At 42.1% G+C, this 25,569-nt stretch overlaps 2 protein-coding genes across 5 annotated transcripts in view; one reads left to right on the top strand and one right to left on the bottom strand.

Annotated features, from left to right (window-relative positions):
• Window positions 1-419: 419 nt before the first annotated feature.
• stn1 (STN1 subunit of CST complex) lies at window positions 420-18,483 on the bottom strand. Of its 2 annotated transcripts, XM_048608871.1 has the most exons (11): window positions 18,342-18,483; window positions 17,134-17,224; window positions 13,901-14,098; window positions 7,142-7,237; window positions 6,463-6,534; window positions 5,213-5,368; window positions 4,712-4,829; window positions 4,204-4,378; window positions 3,985-4,098; window positions 3,123-3,195; window positions 420-2,317 (listed from the first exon to the last, which is right to left on the bottom strand). In XM_048608871.1, exons 3-11 carry the CDS (start codon window positions 14,049-14,051, stop codon window positions 2,160-2,162), a joined length of 1,113 nt encoding a protein of 370 aa, XP_048464828.1. In that variant the 5' UTR covers window positions 14,052-14,098; window positions 17,134-17,224; window positions 18,342-18,483; the 3' UTR covers window positions 420-2,159. The 2 variants fall into 2 exon arrangements, with proteins under 2 accessions (XP_048464828.1, XP_048464829.1); XM_048608872.1 differs by lacking the exon at window positions 17,134-17,224.
• Window positions 18,484-18,582: 99 nt separating this feature from the next.
• Window positions 18,583-25,569, top strand: part of slka (STE20-like kinase a) — a 147,338-nt gene continuing 140,351 nt past the window's right edge. For all 3 annotated transcript variants that reach the window (XM_048608722.1, XM_048608721.1, XM_048608720.1), the window contains exon 1: window positions 18,583-19,406. In XM_048608722.1, the coding sequence (XP_048464679.1) occupies window positions 19,257-19,406 (150 nt within the window). In that variant the 5' untranslated portion in view covers window positions 18,583-19,256. The remainder of the gene's footprint in view (window positions 19,407-25,569) is intronic.

Here is a 25,569-nt window from a genome sequence, read left to right as displayed (position 1 = left end):
GAGAAATGAATCCAGATCAACTGTTCATGAGGGAGATAATGGATCTCATAAAGCAAATGGTCAGAGGTCATCGTAGGCTCAGTAAGCCTCTGACGACCAGTGTGACACTGTTGCTTTGGATTGTTTAAACATCAGTTGTGAATAATTCAAATCAACCAGCAATGCTTGAGAAATTAGAGTTTAGGGGAGACAGTGAGCATAATGGTAATGTCACTGGATTAGATGCCCAGGATAATGCTATGGGGATGTGAGTTCCCATCACACAGCTAGTGGAATTTAAGTGTACAATCACAGCTGAGGATAATACAGATCAATTAGATCTCTGATTGAAACCTGGATTGATAGGTTATATGGGTTTTTTTTTCCCAGTTTGGTTACTGTTATGGCCAGTCACCAAATACACTCACACAGAACTGGCATTCTTTTTAAACAAAAGACCACAAGTTTATTACACAAAAGTAAATGAAGTTGTATAAGCCAATTTAGAACAACTGCAACATAGATAGCATAAACAATGCCAACCCTTTTTCCCAGGAATCATCCTTTACAGTCACTCAATCTTGGAGAATTATCACTTCTATTCTACATATTTCATTTCTTACTCAAAATGACTCTTTCCAGCCCTCCTCCTTGGACTGCTAAAGCAGCTTAAGACTTTTTTTTCCCAATTCCGACAGTCTGGGGACTTCTACCAACTAAACTTTCACAGTTTGAATGCTTCTACAAAAGAAAATCTCACAATTTGGATACTTCTAGAAACTAAACACAACCTGGAGACTTCTACAAACCAAACCCTCACAAATTGGAGATTTCTACAAACAAACAAAGTGCCCTTCTGCCAAGATGACACTTTTTCTGAACTTAACATACTAATGGCTCTTGACCATCTGTTTCTGTATTATAATGCTCAATTTTCTAAACATTCAGCAGTTAATTTTCCAAGTAGCTGACCGAGTGATTTAACTTAAGTCATATGCATTCCTGGAAAATTCCTGGACAGCATTTTGTCTTTAATTCACTGCTTTAAATAACTTTCTGACCTTTGTTGAAAAAGCAAGTTGCCTTCAGAGATTTGAAAACTGAAATCTATTTGCCTCCACTTTCAAATCTAAGTTCTGAAGTAATAATATACTATAGACCTAATAAAAAGTTAAATTAATAAATCAGGATATAAAGGATATCTCAGTAATGATGCCATGAAACTACTAGCAATTGTCATAAAAACCAGTCTGGTTCACTAATGTCCTTTATCTGGTCTTGCTGACATGTGACTCCAGACCCGCAACAATGTGGTTGACTCTTAAGTGCCCTCTGAAATAATGTAGCATGCCACTGAAATCAAGGGCAATTAGGGATGAGTACACTCGCTTAACTTTCCAGTAATGACCACAACACGTACAAGAGTAAAGAGAAAAAAATCCTGTGTATTTTTCTTACTCACTCACTGTGCCGCAGTTCTCACTCAGTAACCATACCCGTGGTTCTCGTCCAATGTGCCCAGAGGTCTCACTCACTGAATATGCCCAAAATTCTCACTTGTTGACTGTGTCATAACATCTCACTCACTGACCTTGTCCACAATAATACTGGCTTTCTGTGCCCACAGTACTCAAGTAATGTCTGCTTTTAAAGCTGAGGCAAAGCCAATACTGTTACCTGGCCACATGGCTCTGACCTGCACCAACCAAGAACAGATATTCTGATGGTTAGTCTCATTATTAGTTGTGGAATCCTGCTTTAAAACATAAAACATATGTTACTCTAAAACAATAATGACTGGGGTTCAGTCAAATTCAGTCACTTTGAAAGACTTTGCAATGCTATGTGGAAGTAAAATGTACCATGTACAAATAAATGCAAGTTTTTTAATTAGTTCACAATCATGGACAAATTTTTGTCAAATTACTTATATCTTTTATCTGAAATTTACTGAAAAAAGGGATTAAAACTCCTCATTGATTTGTGATACATTCCCTGCTACTCTTGTAGATAACAGGGCGGATTTTCACACATCCTGGTTATGGTCGCACCCTGGGTGATCACAGACACAGGTTATGAATCAAGCTCACAACTCCTGGCTCAGTTCAACAAAGTACATATTGTTATTGCTGTCATAATTGAGGTCCCACTCCTCAGGGGGTTTTTGGGCTGTATCCCAGTCAGGCAGCTGTGTAGTGTCGGTCCATGGTGCTGATTATTTCACTGTTGCACTCCAATCTGTCCAGCACTCTCTGCACTGCAGCCTCACTAACGCCCGCACTGTAACTGTGCCGCACACAGCTCACGATGTGAAGGAAAGGACAGCCCTTATCAACATCTACAGCAAACAGAAAAGGAATTTATTACCGGGTGCTGGCAGGAGCACATTCTGATAGATTGAAGGTAATGAGAACCTACTAAGACTGGTATGGCACTCAGAATCCTACCTTCTGTGATCTCCAGTCTCTCTCATCTCACCCTCTCCCCTGTTAATCTGATATTTGTAAATCTCTGACGAAGAGCCTCTGTACCTGTTCCCTATACCCCTTCAGTTAACAATCACCTTTTCCCTTTCACAGGAGCAGCTGTCCATCATATTCTGCAGTGAACAAATATCATGTTCCCTGGACAGTTCATTCCCACCACGTTCAATAAAATTCTGTGGATGAAGTTTAAAGATGTTCTTCCCAAAGTGTCTGAGCAAAAAGCATTGTAATAAAAAATGTCACTGTAACCAATGCTACAGTAGTCAGTGATGACAGGATTAGACCGGCCACTAGTTGGTCACATACTCAAAACCATCAGAAAGTGACATATCACTGCGGGATTGCAGAAAAAGCCTGCTGGGTTCAGAAGATGCCCAGCTCAATCAGTGAGTATATATTTACTACATAGTGGGATGCTGAGCATGGGCAATGTAACCTCATAAACCAGGGAACATCACTTTTATCTGATTCCATCTCTGAAACTTGCTGGCATGCTGTTTGTACCTTAAAGGAGCTTTACAAAAGCAACAATTATCATTTATTATCACCCATCCCACATAGGTATTGGTCACCTCACTCTGTCGCTGACCCAGTGATTTACACACAGAAGAGACTCTAACAAGTGCAACAAGATTCTGAGGAAACAGCATCACTCACGTTTTGGTCGTGTGGAGTCATCTTGAATGATTCTGAGTGTCACATTGTGTAATTCCTTCGCCTCATCAGTCACCTGTAGGGCAATCACAATCAAAGACCATTAGTACGTCAGTCAGTGTTACTGACACCCTCCACTGTACCCCAGCTCCTGCTGCTCAGCTTGACGCAGTGATGCAGTTTTAACCCTGGTGTATTCTAGGCACTGACACTAGTAAAACCAGGAATTCCAGGGCCAGCAATTAGTGTTTCATTATAGTGAATTCAGAAGTCAAGGGTTAGCAATCAACAATTCCTTTGCCTAAAAAGGGTGTGACATCAAAAATCTAAATTTGGATAAGTTATTGAGTTGGCATTTATCAATAGTTATAAGTTCGGTGAGCGGTCAGCTTTACAGCAACATTATAAACTATAATTTTCAAGGAGCCATTTAAATAGCAGCTGAATGATATTCACTAGGATTGGAGGGTGGGACAGAGACTGACCAGGAAATGGCAATGATTTGTGGAGACTGGTCACCAGCGGAGACGTATAGATACTTGAGTTGGGCCCATGATCTTCGCCAGTGGTCTGAATGGCAAATTCAACATTATGGGTATTGCTAAGATATTCATAGGTCTAAAGACTCAAGATTAGATGAATGTGAGCACTGTTTAATAAAGTAGCACCTGAATTTTGTGAAGAGCTTTATCGAGTGGGGGAATGTGAACATGGGGGAGGAGAGGATAGGATAAATGAGAGTGAAAGAGAGAGAGAGATAGAGGGAGAAGGGTGGGGCTGAAGTATAGGATTAAGCGATTGAACATATTGGTGAGAGAGAGAGATCAGAATTCAGCCTCTGCTGGTAATTTAGCCTAACGCTTACCAGGTACAGCTTGCTGGGTCCAGCCACTTTCTGGAAGATAATTCCTTCTTCCTGTAGAGCACAGACAGCTTCCTGAAAAACTTCATGAATCTGCCTCGATACACAGGGGGTTTTCTTTAAAATAAACCAGTGGATACATTATTTACGAAAAGAGAAAGGGAACATGTTTGTAACATCTCAAAAATATGTTAGGTAATCCTTCTATTCCTGTCCACCCACCTGTAAGGTTTGGGCTGAGTGCTCTTGTAAATATGTGCTCACTTGGTCTTGTTGAGCAATGCAGACCAGTGAATCAATGGCTTCTAGTTCCTGCTGGTAGAAATTCTTCACTCTGGTTTGATTCAGAAACTGTTTGATCTTCCTTTGCAGTGATAGGGTCTTCATTCCCTGTTGACTAACAGGAGACAGTATCAGCAAAAACAGATGGATAATGAAAGGTGAACAAACTGGTCGGAATCAAATAGCAAACAAACAGAACTGGGTACAGCAAAATATTGACTTGTTCACTCAAGTTGAGCCTTTGTTTACTCCCTCTCAGTTTCCATACACTTCCATCACTCTTCCCATTCTCTTTCACATGTGCTCCCTCATTTCCCTCCTGTCACTCTGCACTTTCTCTGTTGCGCAGACTCCAGACTTGCATCTATTTTAACCAATCCCTCCACACCTCCTCTTGCTATCTTTCACTTACTTCACTCTTTCTACCCTCTGCTGTGATGGTTCTTACTTTGGTTCAGGTGAATCCGTTGGAATTTCAAAAGTTTTATCATAAAAGTTTCGGTATAAATATGGGAGCTCCAGCATCCGAGCAATCTGTGCAGTGAATACGGGATCAGCAATCTTAGCTGGAAGAAACAGAACACATTAAAGAAATCAGGGATCCCAGTCGGAGCCAGCCTGTACTGACTAGAACCAAAGCCCAACATCTCAACCTCCAGTCAAACCTGTGCCCAGCCTCTCAATACCAGGCCCTGAGTCCAGCAACATAAACCCATTTGACACTGGGCTCAGCAACACAAACCCAACTTGACCCTTGGCCCATGAAAACACAAACTTATGGGTGAAGACACAAAGGCTCCCACTGTACTGAGATTCTGCAAGAGCTCTCACACACTCACCACATGCACAATCGTTTCACCCTCACAACTTCCAAACCATTTTCCTATGGGCACAAACTGTTGTCACTCACATTCACAAGCCCCTCTTTCCCCCTTGTCCATAGACTCACATACACTGGTGGAATTGATTTCTCTTTGCTCTCTATAATCTTTTAGCCAGCCTCTGACATGGACGATATCACCTAGATCCAGCTGGGAGTTACGTTGTTCCAGCTGAGTGATCTTGTTCAGTTGCTCCAGGAGGTTCAGACCAAAGGAGGATGAGGCTGTGGGAGGAAGGCAGAATGTAGGAGAATCTGGCAGGTAGATTAGCACTGGCATTTTATTCTATAGCACTGGCATTTTATTCTACAAAACCAATGGATCAGATCAAAGCTTTCAGAACAGCCAAATTCAGTTATGCATAGTGGTGGATAATTAAAGGACTACTTGGATGACAATACTTCTAAAACAACTGCATCCTTAGTAATGGGTCAGCTCAGCACATCAGTGCAAAAGCCAAGCCTGAAGCGGTTGCAATCAATTTCAGCCAGAATTTCTTCCATCTCAGCATCCTCTGGAGGTCTCCAGAATCATGGATGCTAATCTTCAGCCAATTCAATCTATTCTACATGATGTCAAGAAATAGCTGAAGGCACTGGATATGTAAAGGCTATAGCCATGACAACATTTTGACAATAGACCACGAGATAAAGGAGCAGAATTAGGCCATTTGGTTCATGACGTCTACTCTACCATTTAATCATGGTTGACATGTTTCTCAATCACATTCTCCTGCCTTCTTCTTGTAACCCTTTATTCCCTTACTAATCAGGAACCTATCCATCTCTGTCTTAAATATGCTCAATGACTTGGTTTCCACAGACTTCTGTGGCAATGAATTCCATAGTACTCAAAACTTGTGCTCTAGAACTGGCTGCACCCTAGACAAGCTGTTCTAGCAAAGCTAACACTGGTGGCTACCAGATGAAGTGAAAAATTGTCCAGGTATGATCTGTCCACAAAAGCAGGACAAATCTAACTTGGCCAATTACCAACAAATCAGGCTACTCTCGATCATCAGCAAAGTTATAGATGCAGTTGTTAATAGTGCTATCAATTGCACCGTCAGAGGGACAGTATTCATTGTTTATTCATTGTCATAGGTTCAGAATTCTGGAATTCCCTCGCTAACAGCAAGCGTTCTCTGACGGGAAAGATTAGCACAGGCAATTTATTCTACGAAACCAGTGGATCAGATCAAAGCTTTCAGAACAGCCATTGTTCTCCAAATGTTTTACAGCAGTTCAAGACACTTAGCACCACCTCAAGGGAAATCAGGGATGGAACTAAATGTAAGAATGAAAATTAAACCACACACCTGGTTTTATATTCTCCGATGTTCTTTGTTTCTTCCAGCACAAGCAGCTGATCACTCCAGTTCCATCATCCACTGCAAAGCAGATCAGCTAGTGAGCGAGCAGGACAGGCAATAACAGAGTCATTTTGAACAACAATCCCAACCCTGAAACTAGTTGTTTAATTTACAGTTATTCCTTGAACCTCATGTGGCCCTAGTGGCCCATGTATATTTAAGGCTGAGATAGGTAGATTCTTGATCAGTCAGGCAATCGAGTTTAGGGTAAAATCTAGCAAACTGGATATTAGGAGTGTTCGATCAGCCATGATCCCACTGAATGTCACAGCAGGCTTCAAGGCCAAATGGCCTACTCCTGTTCTTATTTCATATGGTCTGATGGGGGGGGACATTAATCCTTCAACTCTCAGGGAGTTAAGAACTAAACTACTGGGTTTCAGGTTCCAACATGGGGCTGTGCCCATGGAGCAGGCAATTCTGATGAAAAATCATCAATCTGAATAATTAATTTTGTTTTCTGCCATAGATGCTGCCTGATCTGCTGAGTATATCCAGCACTTTGATTTTATTTCAGACTTCCAGCATTTGTGATGTTTGACTCTCCTGCAGAACATTTGTGCCCTCATGTTGATGAGGACATAGTGGGGAAATAAATACACAAACTCTATTCAGAAATACCAACCTCCGAAACTGACAAACTTCTCTCTCTCCCGCTTCTGGACAACTGTACCCAATATATCCACCTTGGTGATGGGATGGGTTTTATAGAAGAACACTCCTATGCAAATAGAGGGAAGTAAGAATTAATCACAAATTAATCAGCAAACACAGAGTTTCAAATATTGGCAAGGACTGTAGCTAAACCAAGGTACGTAGAGACTAATAAATGACAACCAATATTAGTCAAATTGTATTGAGTTCTTTAGGTACAGTAATAGAGATGGGGGGAATCTCAATAAAAATAATGTAGTTGGGGTTGTGAATTAGGGCTTTCAAAAGGCATTTGTCAAAGGACCACATGATAGACATGTTAGTAAAACTAAAGCCTATGGCTACATAGATGTAAAATTGGCTGAGGAACGGAAAGTAGAAAGTAGCAGTGACTAGTTGTTTTTTAAGAGTGGAAGCAAGCATACTGTGGTGTTAATCAGGGGTCAGTTCAGGGCCACTGGTCTTTTTAACACATATAATGAGCTGGGCTTGGGCATACAGGTCAAAATTTCAAATTTTGCAGATGATGAGGGAAAGAACAACAGATTTTGGGAGATATAGGCATTTTTATTATTCATTCATGGAATGTGGGCATCACTGGCTGGCCAGCATTTATTGCCCATTTCTAGTCGCCCTTAAGAAGGTACTGTTGAGCTGCCTTCTTGAACCACTGCAGTTGACACGCTGCACGTTGGCCCACAATGCCATTAGTGAGGAAATTCCAGGATTTTGACCCAGCAACAGTGAAGGAACAGCGACACAATTCACAAGTTAGGATGATGAGTAGCCTGGGGGGGAACTTGCAAGTGGTGCTGTCGCATGTATTTATAAGAATATAAAACCAGGTATGTGGTTTAATTTTCATTCTTACATTTAGTTCCATCCCTGATTTCTCTTGAGATGGTGCTAAGTGTCTTGAACTGCTGTAACACATCTGGAGAACAATGGCTGTTCTGAAAGCTTTGATCTGATCCATTGGTTTCGTAGAATAAAACGCCTGTGCTAATCGTTCCTGTCAGAGAACACTTATTTCTCACGTCAGCGGAGGAAAAATTATTGGAAAGGGCTCTGAGAGATAGGATTTATGATCCCTTAGAAAGGCACAGTTTGCTTTGTGATAGTCAGCATGGATTTGTGAGAGGTAGATCATGCCTCACAAACCTTATTGAATTCTTTGAAGAGGTGACCAAACACGTGGATGAAGGTAGAGCAGTGGATGTGGTATATATGTGTTTAAGTAAGGTGTTTGATAAGGTTCCCCATGGTAGGTTCATGCAGAAGGTAAAGAGGCATGGGAACTGTGGCAGATTGGATTCAGAATTGGCTGATCCTTAGAAGACAAAGGATGGTAGTGGACAGAAAATATTCAACATGGTGCTCAGTTACGAGTGAAATACCACAAGGATCTGTTCTGGGTCCTCTTCTGTTTGTGATTTTTGTAAATGATTTGGATGAAGGAGTGGAAGGATGGATTAGTAAGCTCGCGTACGATACGAAGGTAGGTCGAGTTGTGGATAGTGCAGAGGGCTGTTCTAGGTTACAAAGGGACATTGATAGGATGCAGAGCTGGGCTGAGAAGTGGCAGATGGAGTTTAACCCTGAAAAGTGTGAGGTGATTCATTTTGGAAGGAAAAACTTGAAAGCAGAATACAGGGTTAACGGAAAGATTCTTGGCAGTGTGGAAGAGCAGAGGGATCTTGGGGTTCATGTCCACAGTTCCCTGAAAGCTGCCACCCAGGTGGATCGAGATGATAAGAAGGCGTATGGTGTGTTAGCTTTCATTACCAGACGGTTTGAGTTCAAGAGCCGTGAAGTTATGCTCCAGCGAAACAAAAGCCTGGTTCGACCACATCTGGAGTATTGTGTCCAGTTCTAGTTGCCTCATTACAGGAAAGTTGTGGAAGCGTCGGAAAAGGTGCAGAGGAGATTTACCAGGATGTTGCCTGGAATGGAGGGAAGGTCGAGAGAGCTAGGGCTTTTCTCTTTAGAACAAAGAAGGATGAGAGGTGACTTGATAGAGGTGTACAAAATGATCAGAGGTAGATAAAAAATAGATAGAGTGGACAGCCAGAGACCTTTTCCTAGGGTGGAGGTAGCTATTACAAGGGGGCATAGTTTTAAAGTGAGTGGAGGCAAATATAGGGGAGACGTCAGAGGTAGGTTCTTTACTCAGAGAGTGTTAGGGGCATTGAATGCATTGCCGGAGAGGGTAGTGGAGTCAGTCTCATTAGGGGCATTTAAGCGGCTATTAGATAGGCATATGGATGACAGTATAAGGAAGGGGTGGAGGTTAGATTGACCTTAGGATTAGGGTAAAAGTTTGGCACAACATCGTGGGCCGAAGTGTCTGTACTGCGCTGTACTATTCTATGTTCTATGCATCTGCTGTCTTTGTTCTTCTGGATGGAAGTAGTCATGGAAGGTGCTGACTAAGGATCTTTGTAAATTTCTACAGTACATCTTGTAGACAGTACACAATTTTGCTACTGAACATTGGTAGCGGAGGGAGTAGATGCTTGTGGATGTGTTGTCAATCAAGTGGCTGCTTTGATGTGGATGGTGTCAAACCTCGAGTGTTATTGGAGCTGCACCTGTCGAGGCAAGTGGGGAGTATCCAATCACACTTCTGATTTGTGACTTGTAGATAGTAGACAGGCTTTGGGGAGTCAAGAGATGATTTACTTGCTGCAGTATTCCTAACCTTTGACCTGCTCTTGTAACTACTATGTTTGTGTGGTGAGTCCAGTTGAGTTTCAGGTCAATGAGAACACCAATGATGTTGGTAGTGGGGGATTCAGTGATGGTAACACCACTGAATATTAAAGGTTAAATTGTCTCTTATTGGAGATTGTCACAGCTTGGCATTTGAGTGGCATGAATGTTACTTGCCACTTTCAGCCCAAGACTGGATATTCACACGGTCTTGTTGCATTTGAACGTGGATTGCTTCAGTATCTGAGGTGTCGCGAATGGTGGTTTACATTGTGTAATCATCAGTAAACATCTCCACTTCTGACCATATGATAGAGGGGAGGTCATTGATGAAGCAGCTGAAGATGGTTGGGTCTATGATACTACCCTGAGGAACTCAGGGATGTCCTGGAGCCGAGCTGACTGACCTCCAACAACCAGAACCATCTTCCCATGTGTCGGGTATGACTTAACTTGTGCAGAGTTTGCTCCTTGATACCCATTGATTCCACTTTTGCTAGGACTCCTTGATACCACACTCGGTCGAATGTGGTGTCGGTGTCAAGGGCTATTACACTCACCCCAACTCTAGAATTCAGCTCTTTTGTCCATGTTTGAAACAAGGCTGGAATGAGGGAGGAGCTGAATGGCCTTGGTGGAAACCAAACTGGGCATCACCGAGCACATTATTGCTGAGTAGGAGCTGCTTAATAGCAGGCTTGATGACACCTTCCAACACCTTACTGATGAATGAGAGTAGACTGATGGGATGGTAATTGACCGGGTTAGATTTGTTCCACTTTTTGTGTACAGGACAAATCTGGGCTATTTTCCATGTCACTGGGGAGATGCCAGTGTTGTAACTACTGGAAAAGCTCAGCTAGGGGACTGACATTTTCTGGAGCACGAGTCTTCAGTACAATAGCTGGAATGTTGTCAGACCCATAGCTTTTCACTATTCAATGCCTCCAACCATTTCTTGATATTACGTGGAGCAAATTAAATTGGTTAAAGACTGGTATCTGTGATGCTGGAGACCACTGGAGGAAGCCAGGATGGATAATCCACTTGGATCATCTGGCTGATGATTGCTGCAAATGCTTCAGCCTTATCTTTTGCATTGATGTACTGTACTCTTCAATCATAAGGATAGGGATATTTGTGCAGCCTCCTCCTTCTATCGAATTATTTAATTGTTCACCATCATTCACAACTCTTAAGTTTTTTTATATTCATTCATCTTCAGGTATGCCTGGTGCTGTTCCTGGCATGCCTTCCTGTACTCTCCATTGAACCAGGATTGATCCCCTGGTTTGATGGTTATGGTTGAGTGGGGATATGTCCGGCCATGAGGTTGCAGATTGGCTGTAGTACAATTCTGCTGCTGTTCATGGCTCACAGCATCTCATGTCTTGGGGTGCTAGATCTATTCAAAGTCTTTTTGCACAGTGATAGTGCCACACAACACTATGTGTGAAGTTGGGATTTTGTCTTCACAAGGATTGTGAAGTGGTCACTCTTACCGATACTGCCATGGATGGACGCATCTGCAGCTGGCAGATTGGTAGGGATGAGGTGAAGTATGTTTTTCCTTCTTGTTGCTTCCCTCACCACCTGCCGCAGATGCAGTCTAGGAGCTATGTCCTTTAGGACCCAACCAGCTTGATTAGCAGTGCCGCTGTCGAGCAACTCTTGGTGGTGGACATTGAAATCCCTCACTCAGAGTACATTTTGCACCTCTGCCATCCTAGTGCTTCCTCCAAGTGTTGTTCAACATGGAGGAGAACTGATTCATCAGAGAAGGAAGGTTTCCTTGCCATGTTTAACCTAAAGCCATGAGACTTCATGGGGTCCGGAGTCAATGTTGAGGACTTCCAGGGCAACTCCCTCCCGACTTTACACCACTAGTGAAATAAATAGGCACACGGTGGATGAAATTTATCAGTGATGTAAGTGTTGAGGGGAAAAGTAAAAGAGTTTGATTTAATTGCCAATATGGAGACATAGCTGCCAGGTGACCAAGACTGGGAAAAAGAATATTTAACTGTTAGGAAGGATAAGAAAAAGAAATTGGATATTACAGATAATAAGGAATGGGATCAGTACATTAGTAAGAGATGGTCTGCAATCTAAAGAACAGGATGTAGAATCTATTTGGGTGGAGCTGAGAAGCAGCATGGGGCAGTAAATATTGGTAGATGTAGTTTATAGGCCACCAAAAAGTAATAACAATATTGGACACAGTATAAATCAGGAAATTAGAGGTGTACGTAGCAAGAAAATGCAGTCATCATGGCATGGGTCACTTCAATCCTTTTGCAAACTGGGTAAATCCAATGAGCTCCAAATTTGTGAAGGAAAAGTTCCTGGAATGTGACCAAGATAATTTTCTGGAGCAATATGTTGATGACCCAAATGAGGTACAGGCTATTTTGCATCCAGTATTGTGCAATAGTTTGGAAAATATGTCGTTCAATCTGAAACTACGGTGTCAAATCTAAACAAGGGCAATTATGAAGCTGTGAAGAAAAAGTTGGCAGCAGTGGAAATAAATAGCAAGAAATAAAAATTGATCGTAAAAACTTCTAGATATGTAAAACGAAATGATTAGCAATGACAAATGTGGGTCTATTACATGTAGAGACATGAAAGTTCTAATAGAATATAGAAAAGTGGCAGAAAAACTCAATAATTACTATGTGTATGTCTTTACAGAAGAAGATACAAGAAGTTTCTTTAAGTAATTAAGATGCAAAGGTCTCGTGAGTAAGTGGAACTTTAAGAAGGTAGTGTTTGCAAGGAAAGTAGTATTGAAGAAATTACTGTAACTGATATGATGGAAATCAAACTTATGTCCCCAAAGCATCAGCCTGGATCTCTGGATTACCAGTTTAATGATATTAGCACCACACCATCAATTCGCCTCACAAGGGAAGATTGTTTTATGAATGATTCGATGCGATTTGGCATGTGGTGTCTTACAGTAGAAGGAGATTGAAAAGGGGACTGAATTTAAAAAGGAACCAGCTAATTGAAGAGGAGAAGTGTGCAGGACAACAGAGAAAGACTTCGGGATTGTGATTTCTGGGTAGCTCATTCAACAGCTGTGATAGCTACAATGGCCTCCTTTGGTGCTGAATGATCACAGGATTCAGTCGAAAAGAATCACAACAAAATTATCAATTAAGGATAAAATTAAATTTTATGCATTCTACAGATTTTCAGATCAGGATGATGTTGCCGCAATATACGATTTACACACCAGAGGGCCATCTTCAGTCATTAATCTCGGCAAGAGTCTGGAAATTTAGACTTCAAAGCTTCCTCTGAATTTAACCCGTACTGTATCTGTCCTTGGAATGTAGAGGTCTGTATATAACCCCGTGCTGTACCTGCCCTGGCATGGTTTGGTGGGAACAGCATTGAGGCAGCTTTCCTCTGCATCTAAACCAATACTGTATCTGTCCTGGGAGTGCTTGATGATATAGTATTGAGGCAGCTTTATTCTGTATCTACCCTAATGCTGGGAGTGTTTGATGGGGATAGTGGAGAAAGAACGTTATTTTGTGTTTAAAAGAGTAGACAGAGCTTTACTCCATATCTAAGCCTGTGCTGCCCCTGACCTGGAGTGTTTGATGGGGACAGTGTAGACAGGGCTTTACTTTTAGTTTAAATTAGTACCAGGAGCTTTACTCTGTATGTAACCCTGTGCTGTACCTGTCCTGGGAGTTATTAATGGGGACAGTGTAGAGGCAGCTTTACTCTGTATCTAACTGTATGCTGTCCTGTCCTAGGAGTGTTTGTTGTGGACAGTGCAGAAGGAGCTTTACTTTCCGTTTAAAAGAGTTGAAGGAACTTTACTCTGTGTTCACCCCGTGTGGCCCTGTCCTGGGAATGTTTGATGGGGATAGTGTAGAGAGAGATTTACTTTTAGTTTAACAGAGTAGATGGAATTTTATTCTGTATGTAACTCAGTACTAGACCCGAGCTGTGAATGCCATGTTCCTTATTTAACTAAACTGTTAATCCAGTGACTCACCTGGAACAGTACAGGAATTTTTAAGTTCCAGGATGTCCTTGATGTAGAGTTTTGCAAATACTCCATGTACTGGGTCCAGCCCCCACAACATGCTCGGTAGTGGGTCTTCTGCACTCTCACTCTTCTGTGCTTCTGCATGGTCACCCTGCATAATCGCTGATGCAACAAACTGAATACTTCAGCTTCTACTGCATCCACCTGCATTTCAACCAGAGGAAATCAAAAAAATGCAGTTCACTGTCAAATCTGCTCCTAGTTAAGTTGCTTTGAAGTCCAGTGGAGTGCTGCAAACTAACACAATCTTCAATCAACACAAGATTAAATGGGTTGGTTTGAGCACAACTCTCCCTAAAATGAGACTGTAGCCTTCCATCTTCCGTCCACACCTCTCTCCCTTGAAATCCCCCCTCTCCCGGGATCTGTGCTCCCGTCCTCTATTTATCTTCCAGGCTTTAATTCTTTGACACTCCACTCCTGGGTTCTGTTCCCCACATTCCCTGCATCCGGGGTCTTTCTTGATTTGGTGGAGGGCAGGACTGGTAAATGCCAGAAAATTAGGTCATAGTGGGATAAGAAACAATCAGAGAATCTCCAAGGATATTATGAAGTGCCTACTGAAAAGGGAGGTACTCCTACTCAAACTCCCATTGAACATCAATGGAAAACTGTGGCAGGCCACGGTCAGAGATTTTAGCATGGGGACAGAGAATGTCCAGCAACTCTCCATAATTTCTGGTTTTGTTCCTCAGATCATTAGCCTGGGTTCTGGATCACTAGCCTGGTGACATTACCACTACGCCACCACCTACCATGTACAATCCTCAGTCCAACGAGAAGTGAGAGAATGCGGTCAGAGTTTCTGCTATCTCCACCCTATGATTATCCTAGCTAGTATCCTTAACCCTTAACCATTCTACTGTAAGATTCATTTCTGACTCTTCTGTGAAGACAGATGCAAAATATCTATTCAAGACATCAGTTATGCCTCTTTCTCCACAAGACAATTTCCCCTTTTTACCTTTAATTGACATTACCATTCCTATAGCCACTCTTTTAATACTTATGTGCTGATAAGTGGAAGGAAGGCAGCATTAGCCCACGAATTCTACACCTCACATTCACAAAGAAACAGTAAGAATTCTCTTGGCTAGTATTCACCAGAGAATCACATCACATGGCACCTTCTAAACTTCACTTGGGGCTGGAGTTCAACTATTTTATCCACATAGTGCCCATTGCTACCCTGTCATTGTCTGATTGCAATAAAACGGTTCTCATTTTATTTGTAGTTATCAGCAATTCTTTATGAACTGTCATAAAAGAGTGATCAGAAGGACAAGGAAATCTTGAAATGCGGGATAGAAGCTGAAGTCAGATGAAATAATAAAAAATTCATTTTAGTCCCACAGAACAGAGGGCTGTCAGATCAACTGTTGTGTTAGGAAGATAGAAGTCGGATCAGGTAGCGTTTGGTTTTCACCTTCACATGCTTCCAGTTTGAAGCACACCAAGTGGTTGCTAGATAAGAGGGCAGTGTGGGACTGGAATTCTACATAGAGCCAGAATGGGGGAGGACAGAAAGTTTCATTTCCTAAAACACACGTTTTGTAGCATTAATAAAGATAAATGCTTCAGCTGGGAAGGAAAACTCAAGAGATACATTATCTACTACAGATAGTAGATCTATCTACAGCAGTGCGCTACTGAAAAGTGATGAACAAGATAGGATTGATGTTGAATAAGGCTCAGGAAAGTCAATAAATGTAAAGCTAAACAGGTCCAACCAGTGCAGAGCAGGTATGTTGTAAGTGCAGTTGAACAAAAGCTTGATGAGGTCCTGATTGAACCGTGCCCAGCTCTGGTATTTATCACTACACCTTGAATATTGCACCCGCTTCTAGCTGCTCAGTAAAAGTAGAGGTACCAAATGTTACACCCTTGTTCAAAACAATGTGTACAGAAAAACTCACGAACAAAATGTCAGAGAGTTTAATTTCAGAGGAGGGAAAGCTTTTAGAAATGATAATCTGGGACAAAATTGATAGTTACTTTTACATAAATATAGATTAATTAAGGAACGTCAGCCAAGATTAGTTGAAGGCAAAAATAAAACAAAGAACTGCAGATGCTGGAAATCTGAAACAAAAGCAGAAATTGCTGGAGAAACTCAGCAGGTCTGGCAGCACCTGTGGACAGAAAGCAGACTTAATATTTCGGGTTCAGTGACTTTTCTTCTGTTCTGAAGAAGGGTCACTGGATCCAAAATGCTAACTCTGCTTTCCCTCCACAATGCTGTCAGACCTGCTGAGTTTTTCCAGCAATTACTGTTATTGTTTGAGTTGAAGGCAAATCCTGTTTTAATAATTGATGGAGTTTTTTGATGACATCGCTGAGAGATTAGGTTAATGTAATTGATTCGATGTACATGGACTTCCGATGGCATTTAATAGGCATAATATTCAAGTGATACAAAATTTGGAAATATTGGTACTGTGATAAGGACAGTGATGGACTTTAGACGGAATTTGACGGTTGGTGGAATGCCCAACACAGAGCAGATGAAATTTAATAAAGAGTGAGAAGTGATTCTGTACATTATTGTAGGAACAATGTGGAGAGGCAGTTTAAATTAAAGAGTACAATACTAAAGGGAGGTGTAAGAACTGTGAGTTGTATGGAGATATTTGTGCTCAAATCATTGAAGGTGGCAGGTCAGATTGAGAGTGGTTAATAAGGCATTCTGGAAACTAAACTTCAGAAAAAGAGGCTTGGAGTACAAATGCAAGAAAGTTATGGTGAAATAAAAATGTAAATAAATGCTGGTCCAGCCAGTTATGTCCACATCCCATCAATGAATAAAAACAAAATACTCAACAGATCAGGGTGTATCTGGGGCGAGAGAAACAGAACATTGAGTAGTCATCGACTTGAAATGTTCATTCTTTTTGTTTTTCTTTCCCAAGATTGCACCATGACAGAGTTGTGATTGACAAAGAATAAAAGGTTAAGGGGGCCAGGCAGGAAATTGGAGTTAAGCCCACAATCATATCAGCCATGATCTTGTGTACTGGTGAAGCAGACTTCACAGGCCAAATTGCCTACTCCTGTTTTCCCAGATCGTTTCAGTACTTCCAACATTTTCTGTTTTTATTTCAGATTTCTAGTTTCAACAGTATTTTACTTCTGTATTAACAACTATGCTCAACTTTTGTAAAAGATTAGTTTGGCCTCACCTGGAAAATTGTGTTCGACTCTAAGCACCACACTTACAGAAGGATCTGAAGGATTTTGGAGACAGTACAAAAATATTCACAAGAATGATTCCTGTAATGAGGGATGTGGGTAAAGATAGAATACAAAACATTGTGCAATGAGCTTCACCATAACACAACCAACTGATTGAGAGGCTATACTCTATCCAAATAAAAATCATGTCAGGGTTGAAACAAAATGAAAATGAAATATCTACCTTGGCATTTATCCCTCTTAATTAATCCTTAAAATCTATTCACTTTTTCATCTAATCAATATTGTTATTGACTAAAATTTGTCTCATTATATTCTTTACATTGCATATAGATTGTCCATCTAATGGATGAGTTAAATCTGGAGGAAACTCATTGTGTGCAGGTGAACTGCAGCACATGCAACTAACACTCAAAGGACTGTATAATTCTAAAAACAACTGAAGTATGTCAGATAAAAGCAAAGTACAGGAGATGCTGGAGAAACTCAGCAGTGTCTATGGAGAGAGAAACTGTTAAGATTTCAAGTCCAACATGAATCTTCTGAAGTCTTGATGAGTTTCTCCAGGGCTTTCTGTCTTTTTTATTCTCAAGCATGTCAACTGTACCGTTAATGCAGCAGATAGATTGAAGAACTTGGGACTGTTTGGAGAAAATTGACAGAGTTGTTTAAAATCAAAAGGAAACGTCTGGACTGAGGAGATGGAGAGAACTGTGGCCAGTGATGAAAAGATAGGCTATCAGAGTGCATCAATTTAAAGTAATTTGCAATAGAATCAATGATAAAAACGAGGATTTATTTTATCCTGCAAGTGGTTAGGTTATGGGATGCGCTGCCTGAGAATGGGAGCGGCGCAGGCGTGATTGAATAGTTCAAAAGGGAATTGAATCCTTAGCTGAAGGGGAAGGATTTGCAAGGCAACGAGGAACAGACAGGAAAGTGGTTCTGCAGCACTTGCTATTACAAAGAGCCAGTACAGTCCCAATGGGCTGAAGCGCCTTCTTGTAGGCTTGTATTGTCTGATTGTTGCCAGGATCTGGAGGCGGAAGCAGTCCTGGTTCAAACCCCAGGGCCAGGGCCTAAATTGACAAAAGCTGAGAACCTCCAGGCCCTGTTAGGGAGATTATTTCAAAAAGATGAAGGAATAGCAAGTGTTATCCAAAAAATTGGGGAGGCCTAAGGAGTTACTTTCTACCTTAAGGAACGGTCAGCTATGGAATCAACTTCCCTCTGAAGCCTGCAATGAATTCACGAACAGTCCGAATCCCATTGAGGAGTCATCAGGATTTCCTTGGACCGACCGATCAATCGATCGATCCACGCGATCGCCGCTTGATTGGCGACGCTGGAAGATGACGCATTCCTACCGCTGGACCCGCCTCCTCCGCGGTCGCCTGTCGCCGATTGGTCAGTCTCGCTGTCACTCGGGAGACGGTAACGGTCGGAGCGCGAGGCGGTGGTGGTGAGCTTGGGTCACGGGGACGGGCAGTGGCAGTGCGTGTACCGAGCGGGGCGGCGGCAGTGGGAGACCAAGATTCCGGGCCCGTGAACGGTGGCTCTTGCCGGCGGCCACCGAGAAGCGTTCCTTCTGTTAAGAGACTGGCGGCCATCTAGAGCCCGGGGCCCGGGCCGGGAGAAACCGTTGGCCCAGGAGAAGCGGCGAACATTCGGAATTGACCTCTACTGTATTTGGGTAGATCTCTGGAGGACCTGGAGTGAAGCCCAGAGGTGAGAGCGATTAAAGAAGTGATGAGCAGAAGAAGTGAACCGGACTGAGCAAGGTTATTAGGAGTGAATTGGATCGCAGTCCGGCTTGGGGAGTGTCTTGGACGATAGCCTGCGACTGAAGGGGTCCACGATAGAACAGGGGCAATCAGCTGTAAAACTAGTGTCATTTCGGGTGAAGTGGAAAAATTGAAGTGATCCAGGTTAAAAAAAAAGCTCCTTGGAGTACCACATGGTATCAGGAAGGTTCTGGAGTTAAAACTCAGTGTCTTGATCATTCTGGAGTTGCATGTTATTGAAAATGTTCTGGAGTGATGCCGAGGACTAGGAGTGATCCACTTAAATTTTAGGATTGGAAATATAGAAGACCTATTTGGAGCTGAAAATGTCCTTCTTTAACTTTCGGAAGATCTTTAAGATTGGTGGAGAGAAGAAGAAAAAACAATTTGAGCATGTGAAAAAAGACGTAAACCCTGAAGAGGTCTGGCAGATCATCGGTGAGCTGGGAGATGGAGCTTTTGGCAAGGTCTATAAGGTGAGGACAAAACCACGAAGTTTGTTGGAAAGGAGAACGTGATACTTTCTGATAAACAGTCATAGATCTTAATTGTGTCCAGAGAAACTTAGATAAGGAAAATGACTTGTAAAGCAGGAAGCTGTTAGGTTTGAAAAGATCAGAGAGCAACTGAGATAAATCAAAGTGTTGGCATGAAGGTTGCTTTTCAGGAGCGGCACTTTATGTAGTTGCCCTGTAGGTGTTATTGGACAGGAGAGTTTGCTGCATGGTCCTGCCTGTTAATGACCTCTATTGTCTAGACTTTAAAAATCTGTTCCTTTTGGCGTGAACTTGGTGCAGGAAAGATTTTACTAGATTGTCACTATGAATCCAAGTGGCAGCAGTGTGTGTTGGTGTCTGGGTGCTAACTTGGGAATTTGGTGCATCTGAGAGTTCTGTGTTGGAGTGGTTGAGGTGTAGCTTTTTTGATTAGCCCCAGCAAGCTGGTGAGTGTTTTAACGCTTTATTTAAGTGAGCAGATAGGTGATTGTTTAATATGTTTTAAAAATTCTAAATGCAGACAGTAACTTAAACCAGGAGGGTTACAGGTATTGTATTAAACTTATAGCTCAATTGAGTAAACTGCTTGATATAGCTGCAGACAACAGTATGAGTAATATTTCTAAACTTGAAACCATATTAGTGAAACATAATAAAGATTGTAGGACAGATGATCCGTGTACCTGTAGTCATTGGATGCCAATGTGATTCATAGCAACCACTATGCAGTAAGTATCTGCAGCTTCAAGAACCTTGGCTCCAGGTTGCTGAGCTGGAGTGGAGTGTCAGATGCCTATGTATTTAACACCTGAGGAATAAGTGAGCCTCTACATCATACGTATCTGGAAAGGGGGCAAGTTACTTGGACACTTTGTTTCAGGGATAACCACTCCTTAGGCTAGGTACTTCAAATTTGGTCTGTAGCCAGAGAAAGGAGGATGTGACTGTAGGAGTGGCAGATATCGGGATCTAGAAGGTAGTGCTGGAGGAACTTTAACCCTTGCAATTGTCTAAAAAGTTCAAGGTTCTTGCAGCTTGTGTAACCAATACCAGGTTCTTCAGGGAGAAAGAGTAAACTGACCATGGCACTGTGCTACTGGAGCAATTCAGGCAGGGAAAGCAAAAATGAATAGAAGGAATGTGTAGATAGATTGAAGATGAGATCTGTCGAGGGAGTACAAGCAACTAGGGATTAAATTTAAAACGATACAGAACAACACAGGCGATAATGTCTGGATTGACTTGGGCCACAAGCAAATTGGCATAGAATAGCAGCAAATAACAATAGAGTAAAGGTAAATGGTAAAAGATCGGAAACACAGATCCTTTATCTGAGTGCGCACAAAATATTTAGAGCAAGACAAATTAATTGATTGTGCAAATAGAAATAAGTAAGTCTGATATGATGACCGTTGCAGAGATATGGTTGTAAAGTGACCACAACTGGGATAAGCATTTTGGAAGGCAAGAATTTAGAGCAGTAAGACTTCTATTTTCTGGGTCTGTAGTTAAAGTGCAAAGATGGTCTTTAGGAGAGTGATGTGCTCTTCCTGTTGGATATGGGAGATTGGGGAGAGTTCCTGTATTACTGATGATTACATCTGCAGGAAATATACTTGGTTGACAATCCTATTGGATTGGTTGAAGTGGCAGTAAGAGGCAATGAAGAATTTATAGGAGCTGGGGGTGTGATGGATGGCAGTTGCAGGAAGGGAGGTAAACTGAAAATACAGTCGGGTAGATGGGTGATCTCCGGGAAATGTAGGAGAGGGAGACAGGTAGTGCAGGAGTTTCCTGTGGCTATCCCCATCTTGAACAAGTATGCTCTCTTGAAAGATGTAGGAGGTGATGGACTCTCGGAAATGTAACACTGACAGCCAGGTTTCTGGTACCAAAACTGGCTCTAATGTAACGAGAGGTACTCCAGGGACCAAGCAGTCAATTGTGATAGGAGACTGTCTGTAGTCAGAGGCACAGACAGATGTATCCATGGCCGACAGCGAGATATCAGAATGGTGTGTTGCCTCCCAGGCACCAGGATCAAGGATATCTCGGTGAGGGTGCAGAATGTTCTCAAAGGTGAGAGGGCCCAGCAGGAGGTTGTTGTACACATTGGAAATAACGGCATAGGAAGAGATTCTGAGGAGAGAGAATAGGAAGTCAGGCAGAAATTTGAAAAGGAGGTCCTTGAGGGTAGTAATATCTGGATTACTCCGTGTGTCACAAGCTAGTGAGGGTAGGAATAGGAAGGTAGAGCAGATGAATGCATGGCTGAGGAGCTGGTGCAGGGAAGAAGGATTCACATTTTTGAATCATTGGATTCTCTTCTGGAGTAGACGTGACCTATATGAGAAGGACGGATTGCACCTGAATTGGAAGGGGACTATTATACTGGTGGGGAAATTTGCTAGAACTGCTCGGGAGGATTTAAACTAGTAGGAGTGGGGCGGTAGTGAGGTAAGAGAGCAGTCTGAAATTGATACAGTTGGGAAAAGGTGTAAGTCAAACAGTCAGGAACAAGGCAGAGAACAAGATAGGATTGATAAATTAAACTGCATTTATTTTAACGCAAGAGGCCTAACGGGTAAGGCTGATGAACTCAGGGCATGGTTGGGAACATGCAGCTGGGATATCACAGCGATTACAGTGATGTAGCTCCGGGATGGACAGGACTGGCAGCTTAATGTTCTGAAATATAGATGCTATAGGAACGATAGAAGGGGGAGTAAGAGAGATGGGGAAGCAGCATTTTTGAATAAGGATAACATTACTGCTGTACTTAAGGAGGATATTCCTGGGAATACGTCCAGTGAAGATATTTGGATGGAACTGAGAAATAAAGGGATGATCACCATATTGGGACTGTAATATAGACCCCCGCAATAGTCAGCAGGAAATTGACAAACAAATTTGTAAGGAAGTCTCAGTTATCTGTGAGAATAATAGGGTGGTTATGATATGGGATTATGATCTTTCAAACATTGACTAGGACTGCCATAGTGTTAAGCTTGGATGGAGAGGAATTAGTTTATGTATAAGAAAATTTTCTGATTCAGTATGTGGATGTACCTACTAGGAAAGGTGCAAAACTTGTCCTACTCTTGGGAAGTAAGGCAGGGCAGGTAACTGAGATGTCTGTGGGGGCGCACTTTGGGGCTAGTGACCAAAATTCTATTAATTTTAAAATAGTGATGGAAAAGGATACAGCGGATCTAAATATTAAAGTTCTAAATTGGAGGAAGGCCAGTTTTGATGGTATTAGGCAAGAACTTTCAAAAGTTGATAGGGACTGGATGCTCGCAGGTAAAGGAACGGCTCAAAAATGGGAAGCCTTCAAATATGAGATAATGAGAGTCAAAGAGACAGTATGTTCCTTTTAGGGTGAAAGGCAAGGCTGGTAGGTGTAGGGAATTCTGGACGACTGGAGAAATTGAGGTTTTAGTCAAGAAAAAGAAGGAAGCATATGTCAGGTATAGATAGCAGGGATACAGTGAATCCCTAGAAGAATATAAAGGCAGTAGGAGTATACCTAAGAGGGAAATCAGGAAGGCAAAAAGGGCACGTGAGATAACGTTAGCAAATAGGGTTATGGAGAATCCAAAGGGATTCTACAAATATATTAAGGACAAAAGGGTGACTAGGGAGAGAATAGGCCCCCTTAAGGATTAACCACCCACGTGTGGAACTGCAAGAGGTGGAGGAGATACTAAATGAGTATTTTGCAACAGTGTTTACTGTGGAGAAGGGTATAGAAAATAGAGAATGTGGGGAAAAAAATGGCGATCGCTTGAAAAATGTCCATATTACAGAGGAGGAGGTGCTGAATGTCTTAAAGGTGGTGAGGAAAAGCCAGGGAACTATAGACCGGTAAACCTAACAATGGTGGTAGGCAAGTTGTTGGAGGGAATCCTGAAGGACAGGATTTCCATGTATTTGGAAAAGCAAGGACTGATTGGGGATAGTCAACATGGCTTTGTGCATGGGAAGTCTTGTCTCACTAACATGATTGAGTTTTTTTTCAAGATGTCATGAAGAGGATTGATGAGAGCAGCGCAGTGGATGAGATCTGCATGGCCTTCAGTGAGGCGTTCGGCAAAGTTCCTATGGTAGACTGGTTAGCAAGGTCAGATCACATGGAATGCAGGGAGAACCAGCCATTTAGAGACAGAACTGGCTCATAGGTAGAAGACAGAGGGTGGTGGTGGAGGGTTGCTTTTCAGACTGGAAGCTTGTAACCAGCGGTATGCTACAAGGATCGGTGATGGGTCTACTGATTTTTGTCATTTTTATAGATGATGTGAACATAAGAGGAAGTATGGTTAGTACGTTTGCAGATGATACCAAAATTGGAGGTGTTGTGGACAGCAAAGAAAGTTACCTCCGAGTACAACGGGATCCCGATCAGATGGGCCAGTGGGCTGAGGAGTGGCAAGTGGAGTTTAATTTAGATAAATATGAGGTGCTGCACTTTGGAAAGACAAATCAGGGCAGGGCTTATACACTTAATGGTAAGGTCCTAGGCAGTGTTGCTGAACAAAGAGACCTTGGAGTGCAGCTTCATAGTTCCTTGAAGGTGGAATCACAGGTAGAAAGGATAATGAAGGTGGCGTTTGGTATACTTACCTTTATTGATCAGAGCATTGAGTTTAGGAGTTGGGAGGTCATGTTGCAGCTGCAGCATTGGTTAGGCCACTTTTGGAGTATTGTGTGCAGTTCTGGTCTCTCTGCTATAGGAAGAACATTGTGAAACTAGAAAGGAATCAGAAGAGATTTACAAGGATGTTGCCAGGAATGGAGGGTTTGAGCTATAGGAAGAGGCAGAATAGGCTGGGGCTATGTTCCCTGGAGCCTTGGAGGCTGAAGGGTGACTGTATAGAGGTGTATAAAATCATGAGGGGCATGGATAGGGTAAATAGACAAGAACGTTACCCCAGGGTGGGGGCGTCCAAATATAGAGGGCATAGGTTTAAGGTGAGAGGGGAAAGAGAGAAAAGGGACCTAAGGGGCAACTTTTCCACGTAGAAGACGGTGCATGTATGGAATGAGCTGCCAGAGGAAGTGGTGGAGGCTGGTACGATTACTACATTTAAGAAGCGTCTGGATCGGTATATGAATAATAAATGTTTAGAGGGATATAGGTCAAATGCTGTCAAATAGGACTAGATATATAGAGGATATCTGGTCGGCACGGATGAGTTGGGCCGAAGGGTCTGTTTCTGTGCTGTATATCTCTCTGACTCTAATAAAGGAAAAGGAAGTAGAATGGCTTTGTTTGAAAGGATAAGAACAATAAAGTACTGAGCAATGATTTTGGGTCAGAAGGTCACATTGTAGAATCCCTTTGGGTGGAAATAAAACAAAAGTAAAGTAAATAATTTAATCATAACTCAGAAGTAAGATATATTCCATTGAGGAAAAAAAATTGCAATGGGAAGAAAGCAACATCAATGGCTAACTGAAGAAGTTAAGGTTGCTATCACATTGAAAGAAAAGCTACATAAAGATTAGCGGTGGGTGAAAAGGCTAGGAACATTTTAGAAAGTAGCAAAGGATGACAAAAAATGAAAAGGGAGAAGTAGGAGTGCGAGAGAAAAATAGCAAGAAATGTAATAATAGACAGTAAAAATCTATTTTTGAGAATAGAAGCGTGTAAGTAGTGTTGGTTTCTTTGAGGATGAGACTAGGGAATTAACGAAGAGAGAAGAAAAGAAATGGCAGAGATTTCAAAGAAGTGTTTCGGATATCCCTGAAAGTTGCCACCCAGGTTGTTAGGGTTGTTAAAAAGGCGTACGGTGTGTTAGGTTTTATTGGTAGAGGGATTGAGTTTCAGAGCCATGAGGTCATGTTGCACCTGTACAAAACTCTGGTGCGGCCGCACTTGGAGTATTGCGTACAGTTCTGGTCACCGCATTATAGGAAGGATGTGGAAGCATTGGAAAGGGTGCAGAGGAGATTTACCAGGATGTTGCCTGGTATGGAGGGAAGGTCTTATGAGGAAAGGCTGAGGGACTTGAGGCTGTTTTCGTTAGAGAGAAGAAGGTTAAGAGGTGACTTAATAGAGACATACAAGATGATCAGAGGATTAGATAGGTGGACAGCGGGAGCCTTTTTCCTCGGATGGTGGTGGCTAGCACGAGGGGAC

The sequence above is a fragment of the Rhincodon typus genome, chromosome 20, assembly GCF_021869965.1.
Source record: "Rhincodon typus isolate 14 chromosome 20, sRhiTyp1.1, whole genome shotgun sequence".
NCBI classification, from domain to species: Eukaryota; Metazoa; Chordata; class Chondrichthyes; order Orectolobiformes; family Rhincodontidae; genus Rhincodon; species Rhincodon typus.
Note: the sequence above shows the minus strand (reverse complement) of the source record. Positions and strands in the feature narration are given on the sequence as shown.

Bases quoted from the DNA above. Each gene is read 5' to 3' on its own strand.
- stn1 (XM_048608871.1), bottom strand. From the start codon at position 14,051: ATGCAGGGTGACCATGCAGAAGCACAGAAGAGTGAGAGTGCAGAAGAC. The intron at 6,535-7,141 runs GTTGGTATTTCT...TCTGCTTTGCAG, and splicing joins GAAGTTTGTCAGTTTCGGAG to TGGATGATGGAACTGGAGTG. The intron at 4,379-4,711 runs GTAAGAACCATC...GTCTCCTGTTAG, and splicing joins ACGGATTCACCTGAACCAAA to TCAACAGGGAATGAAGACCC.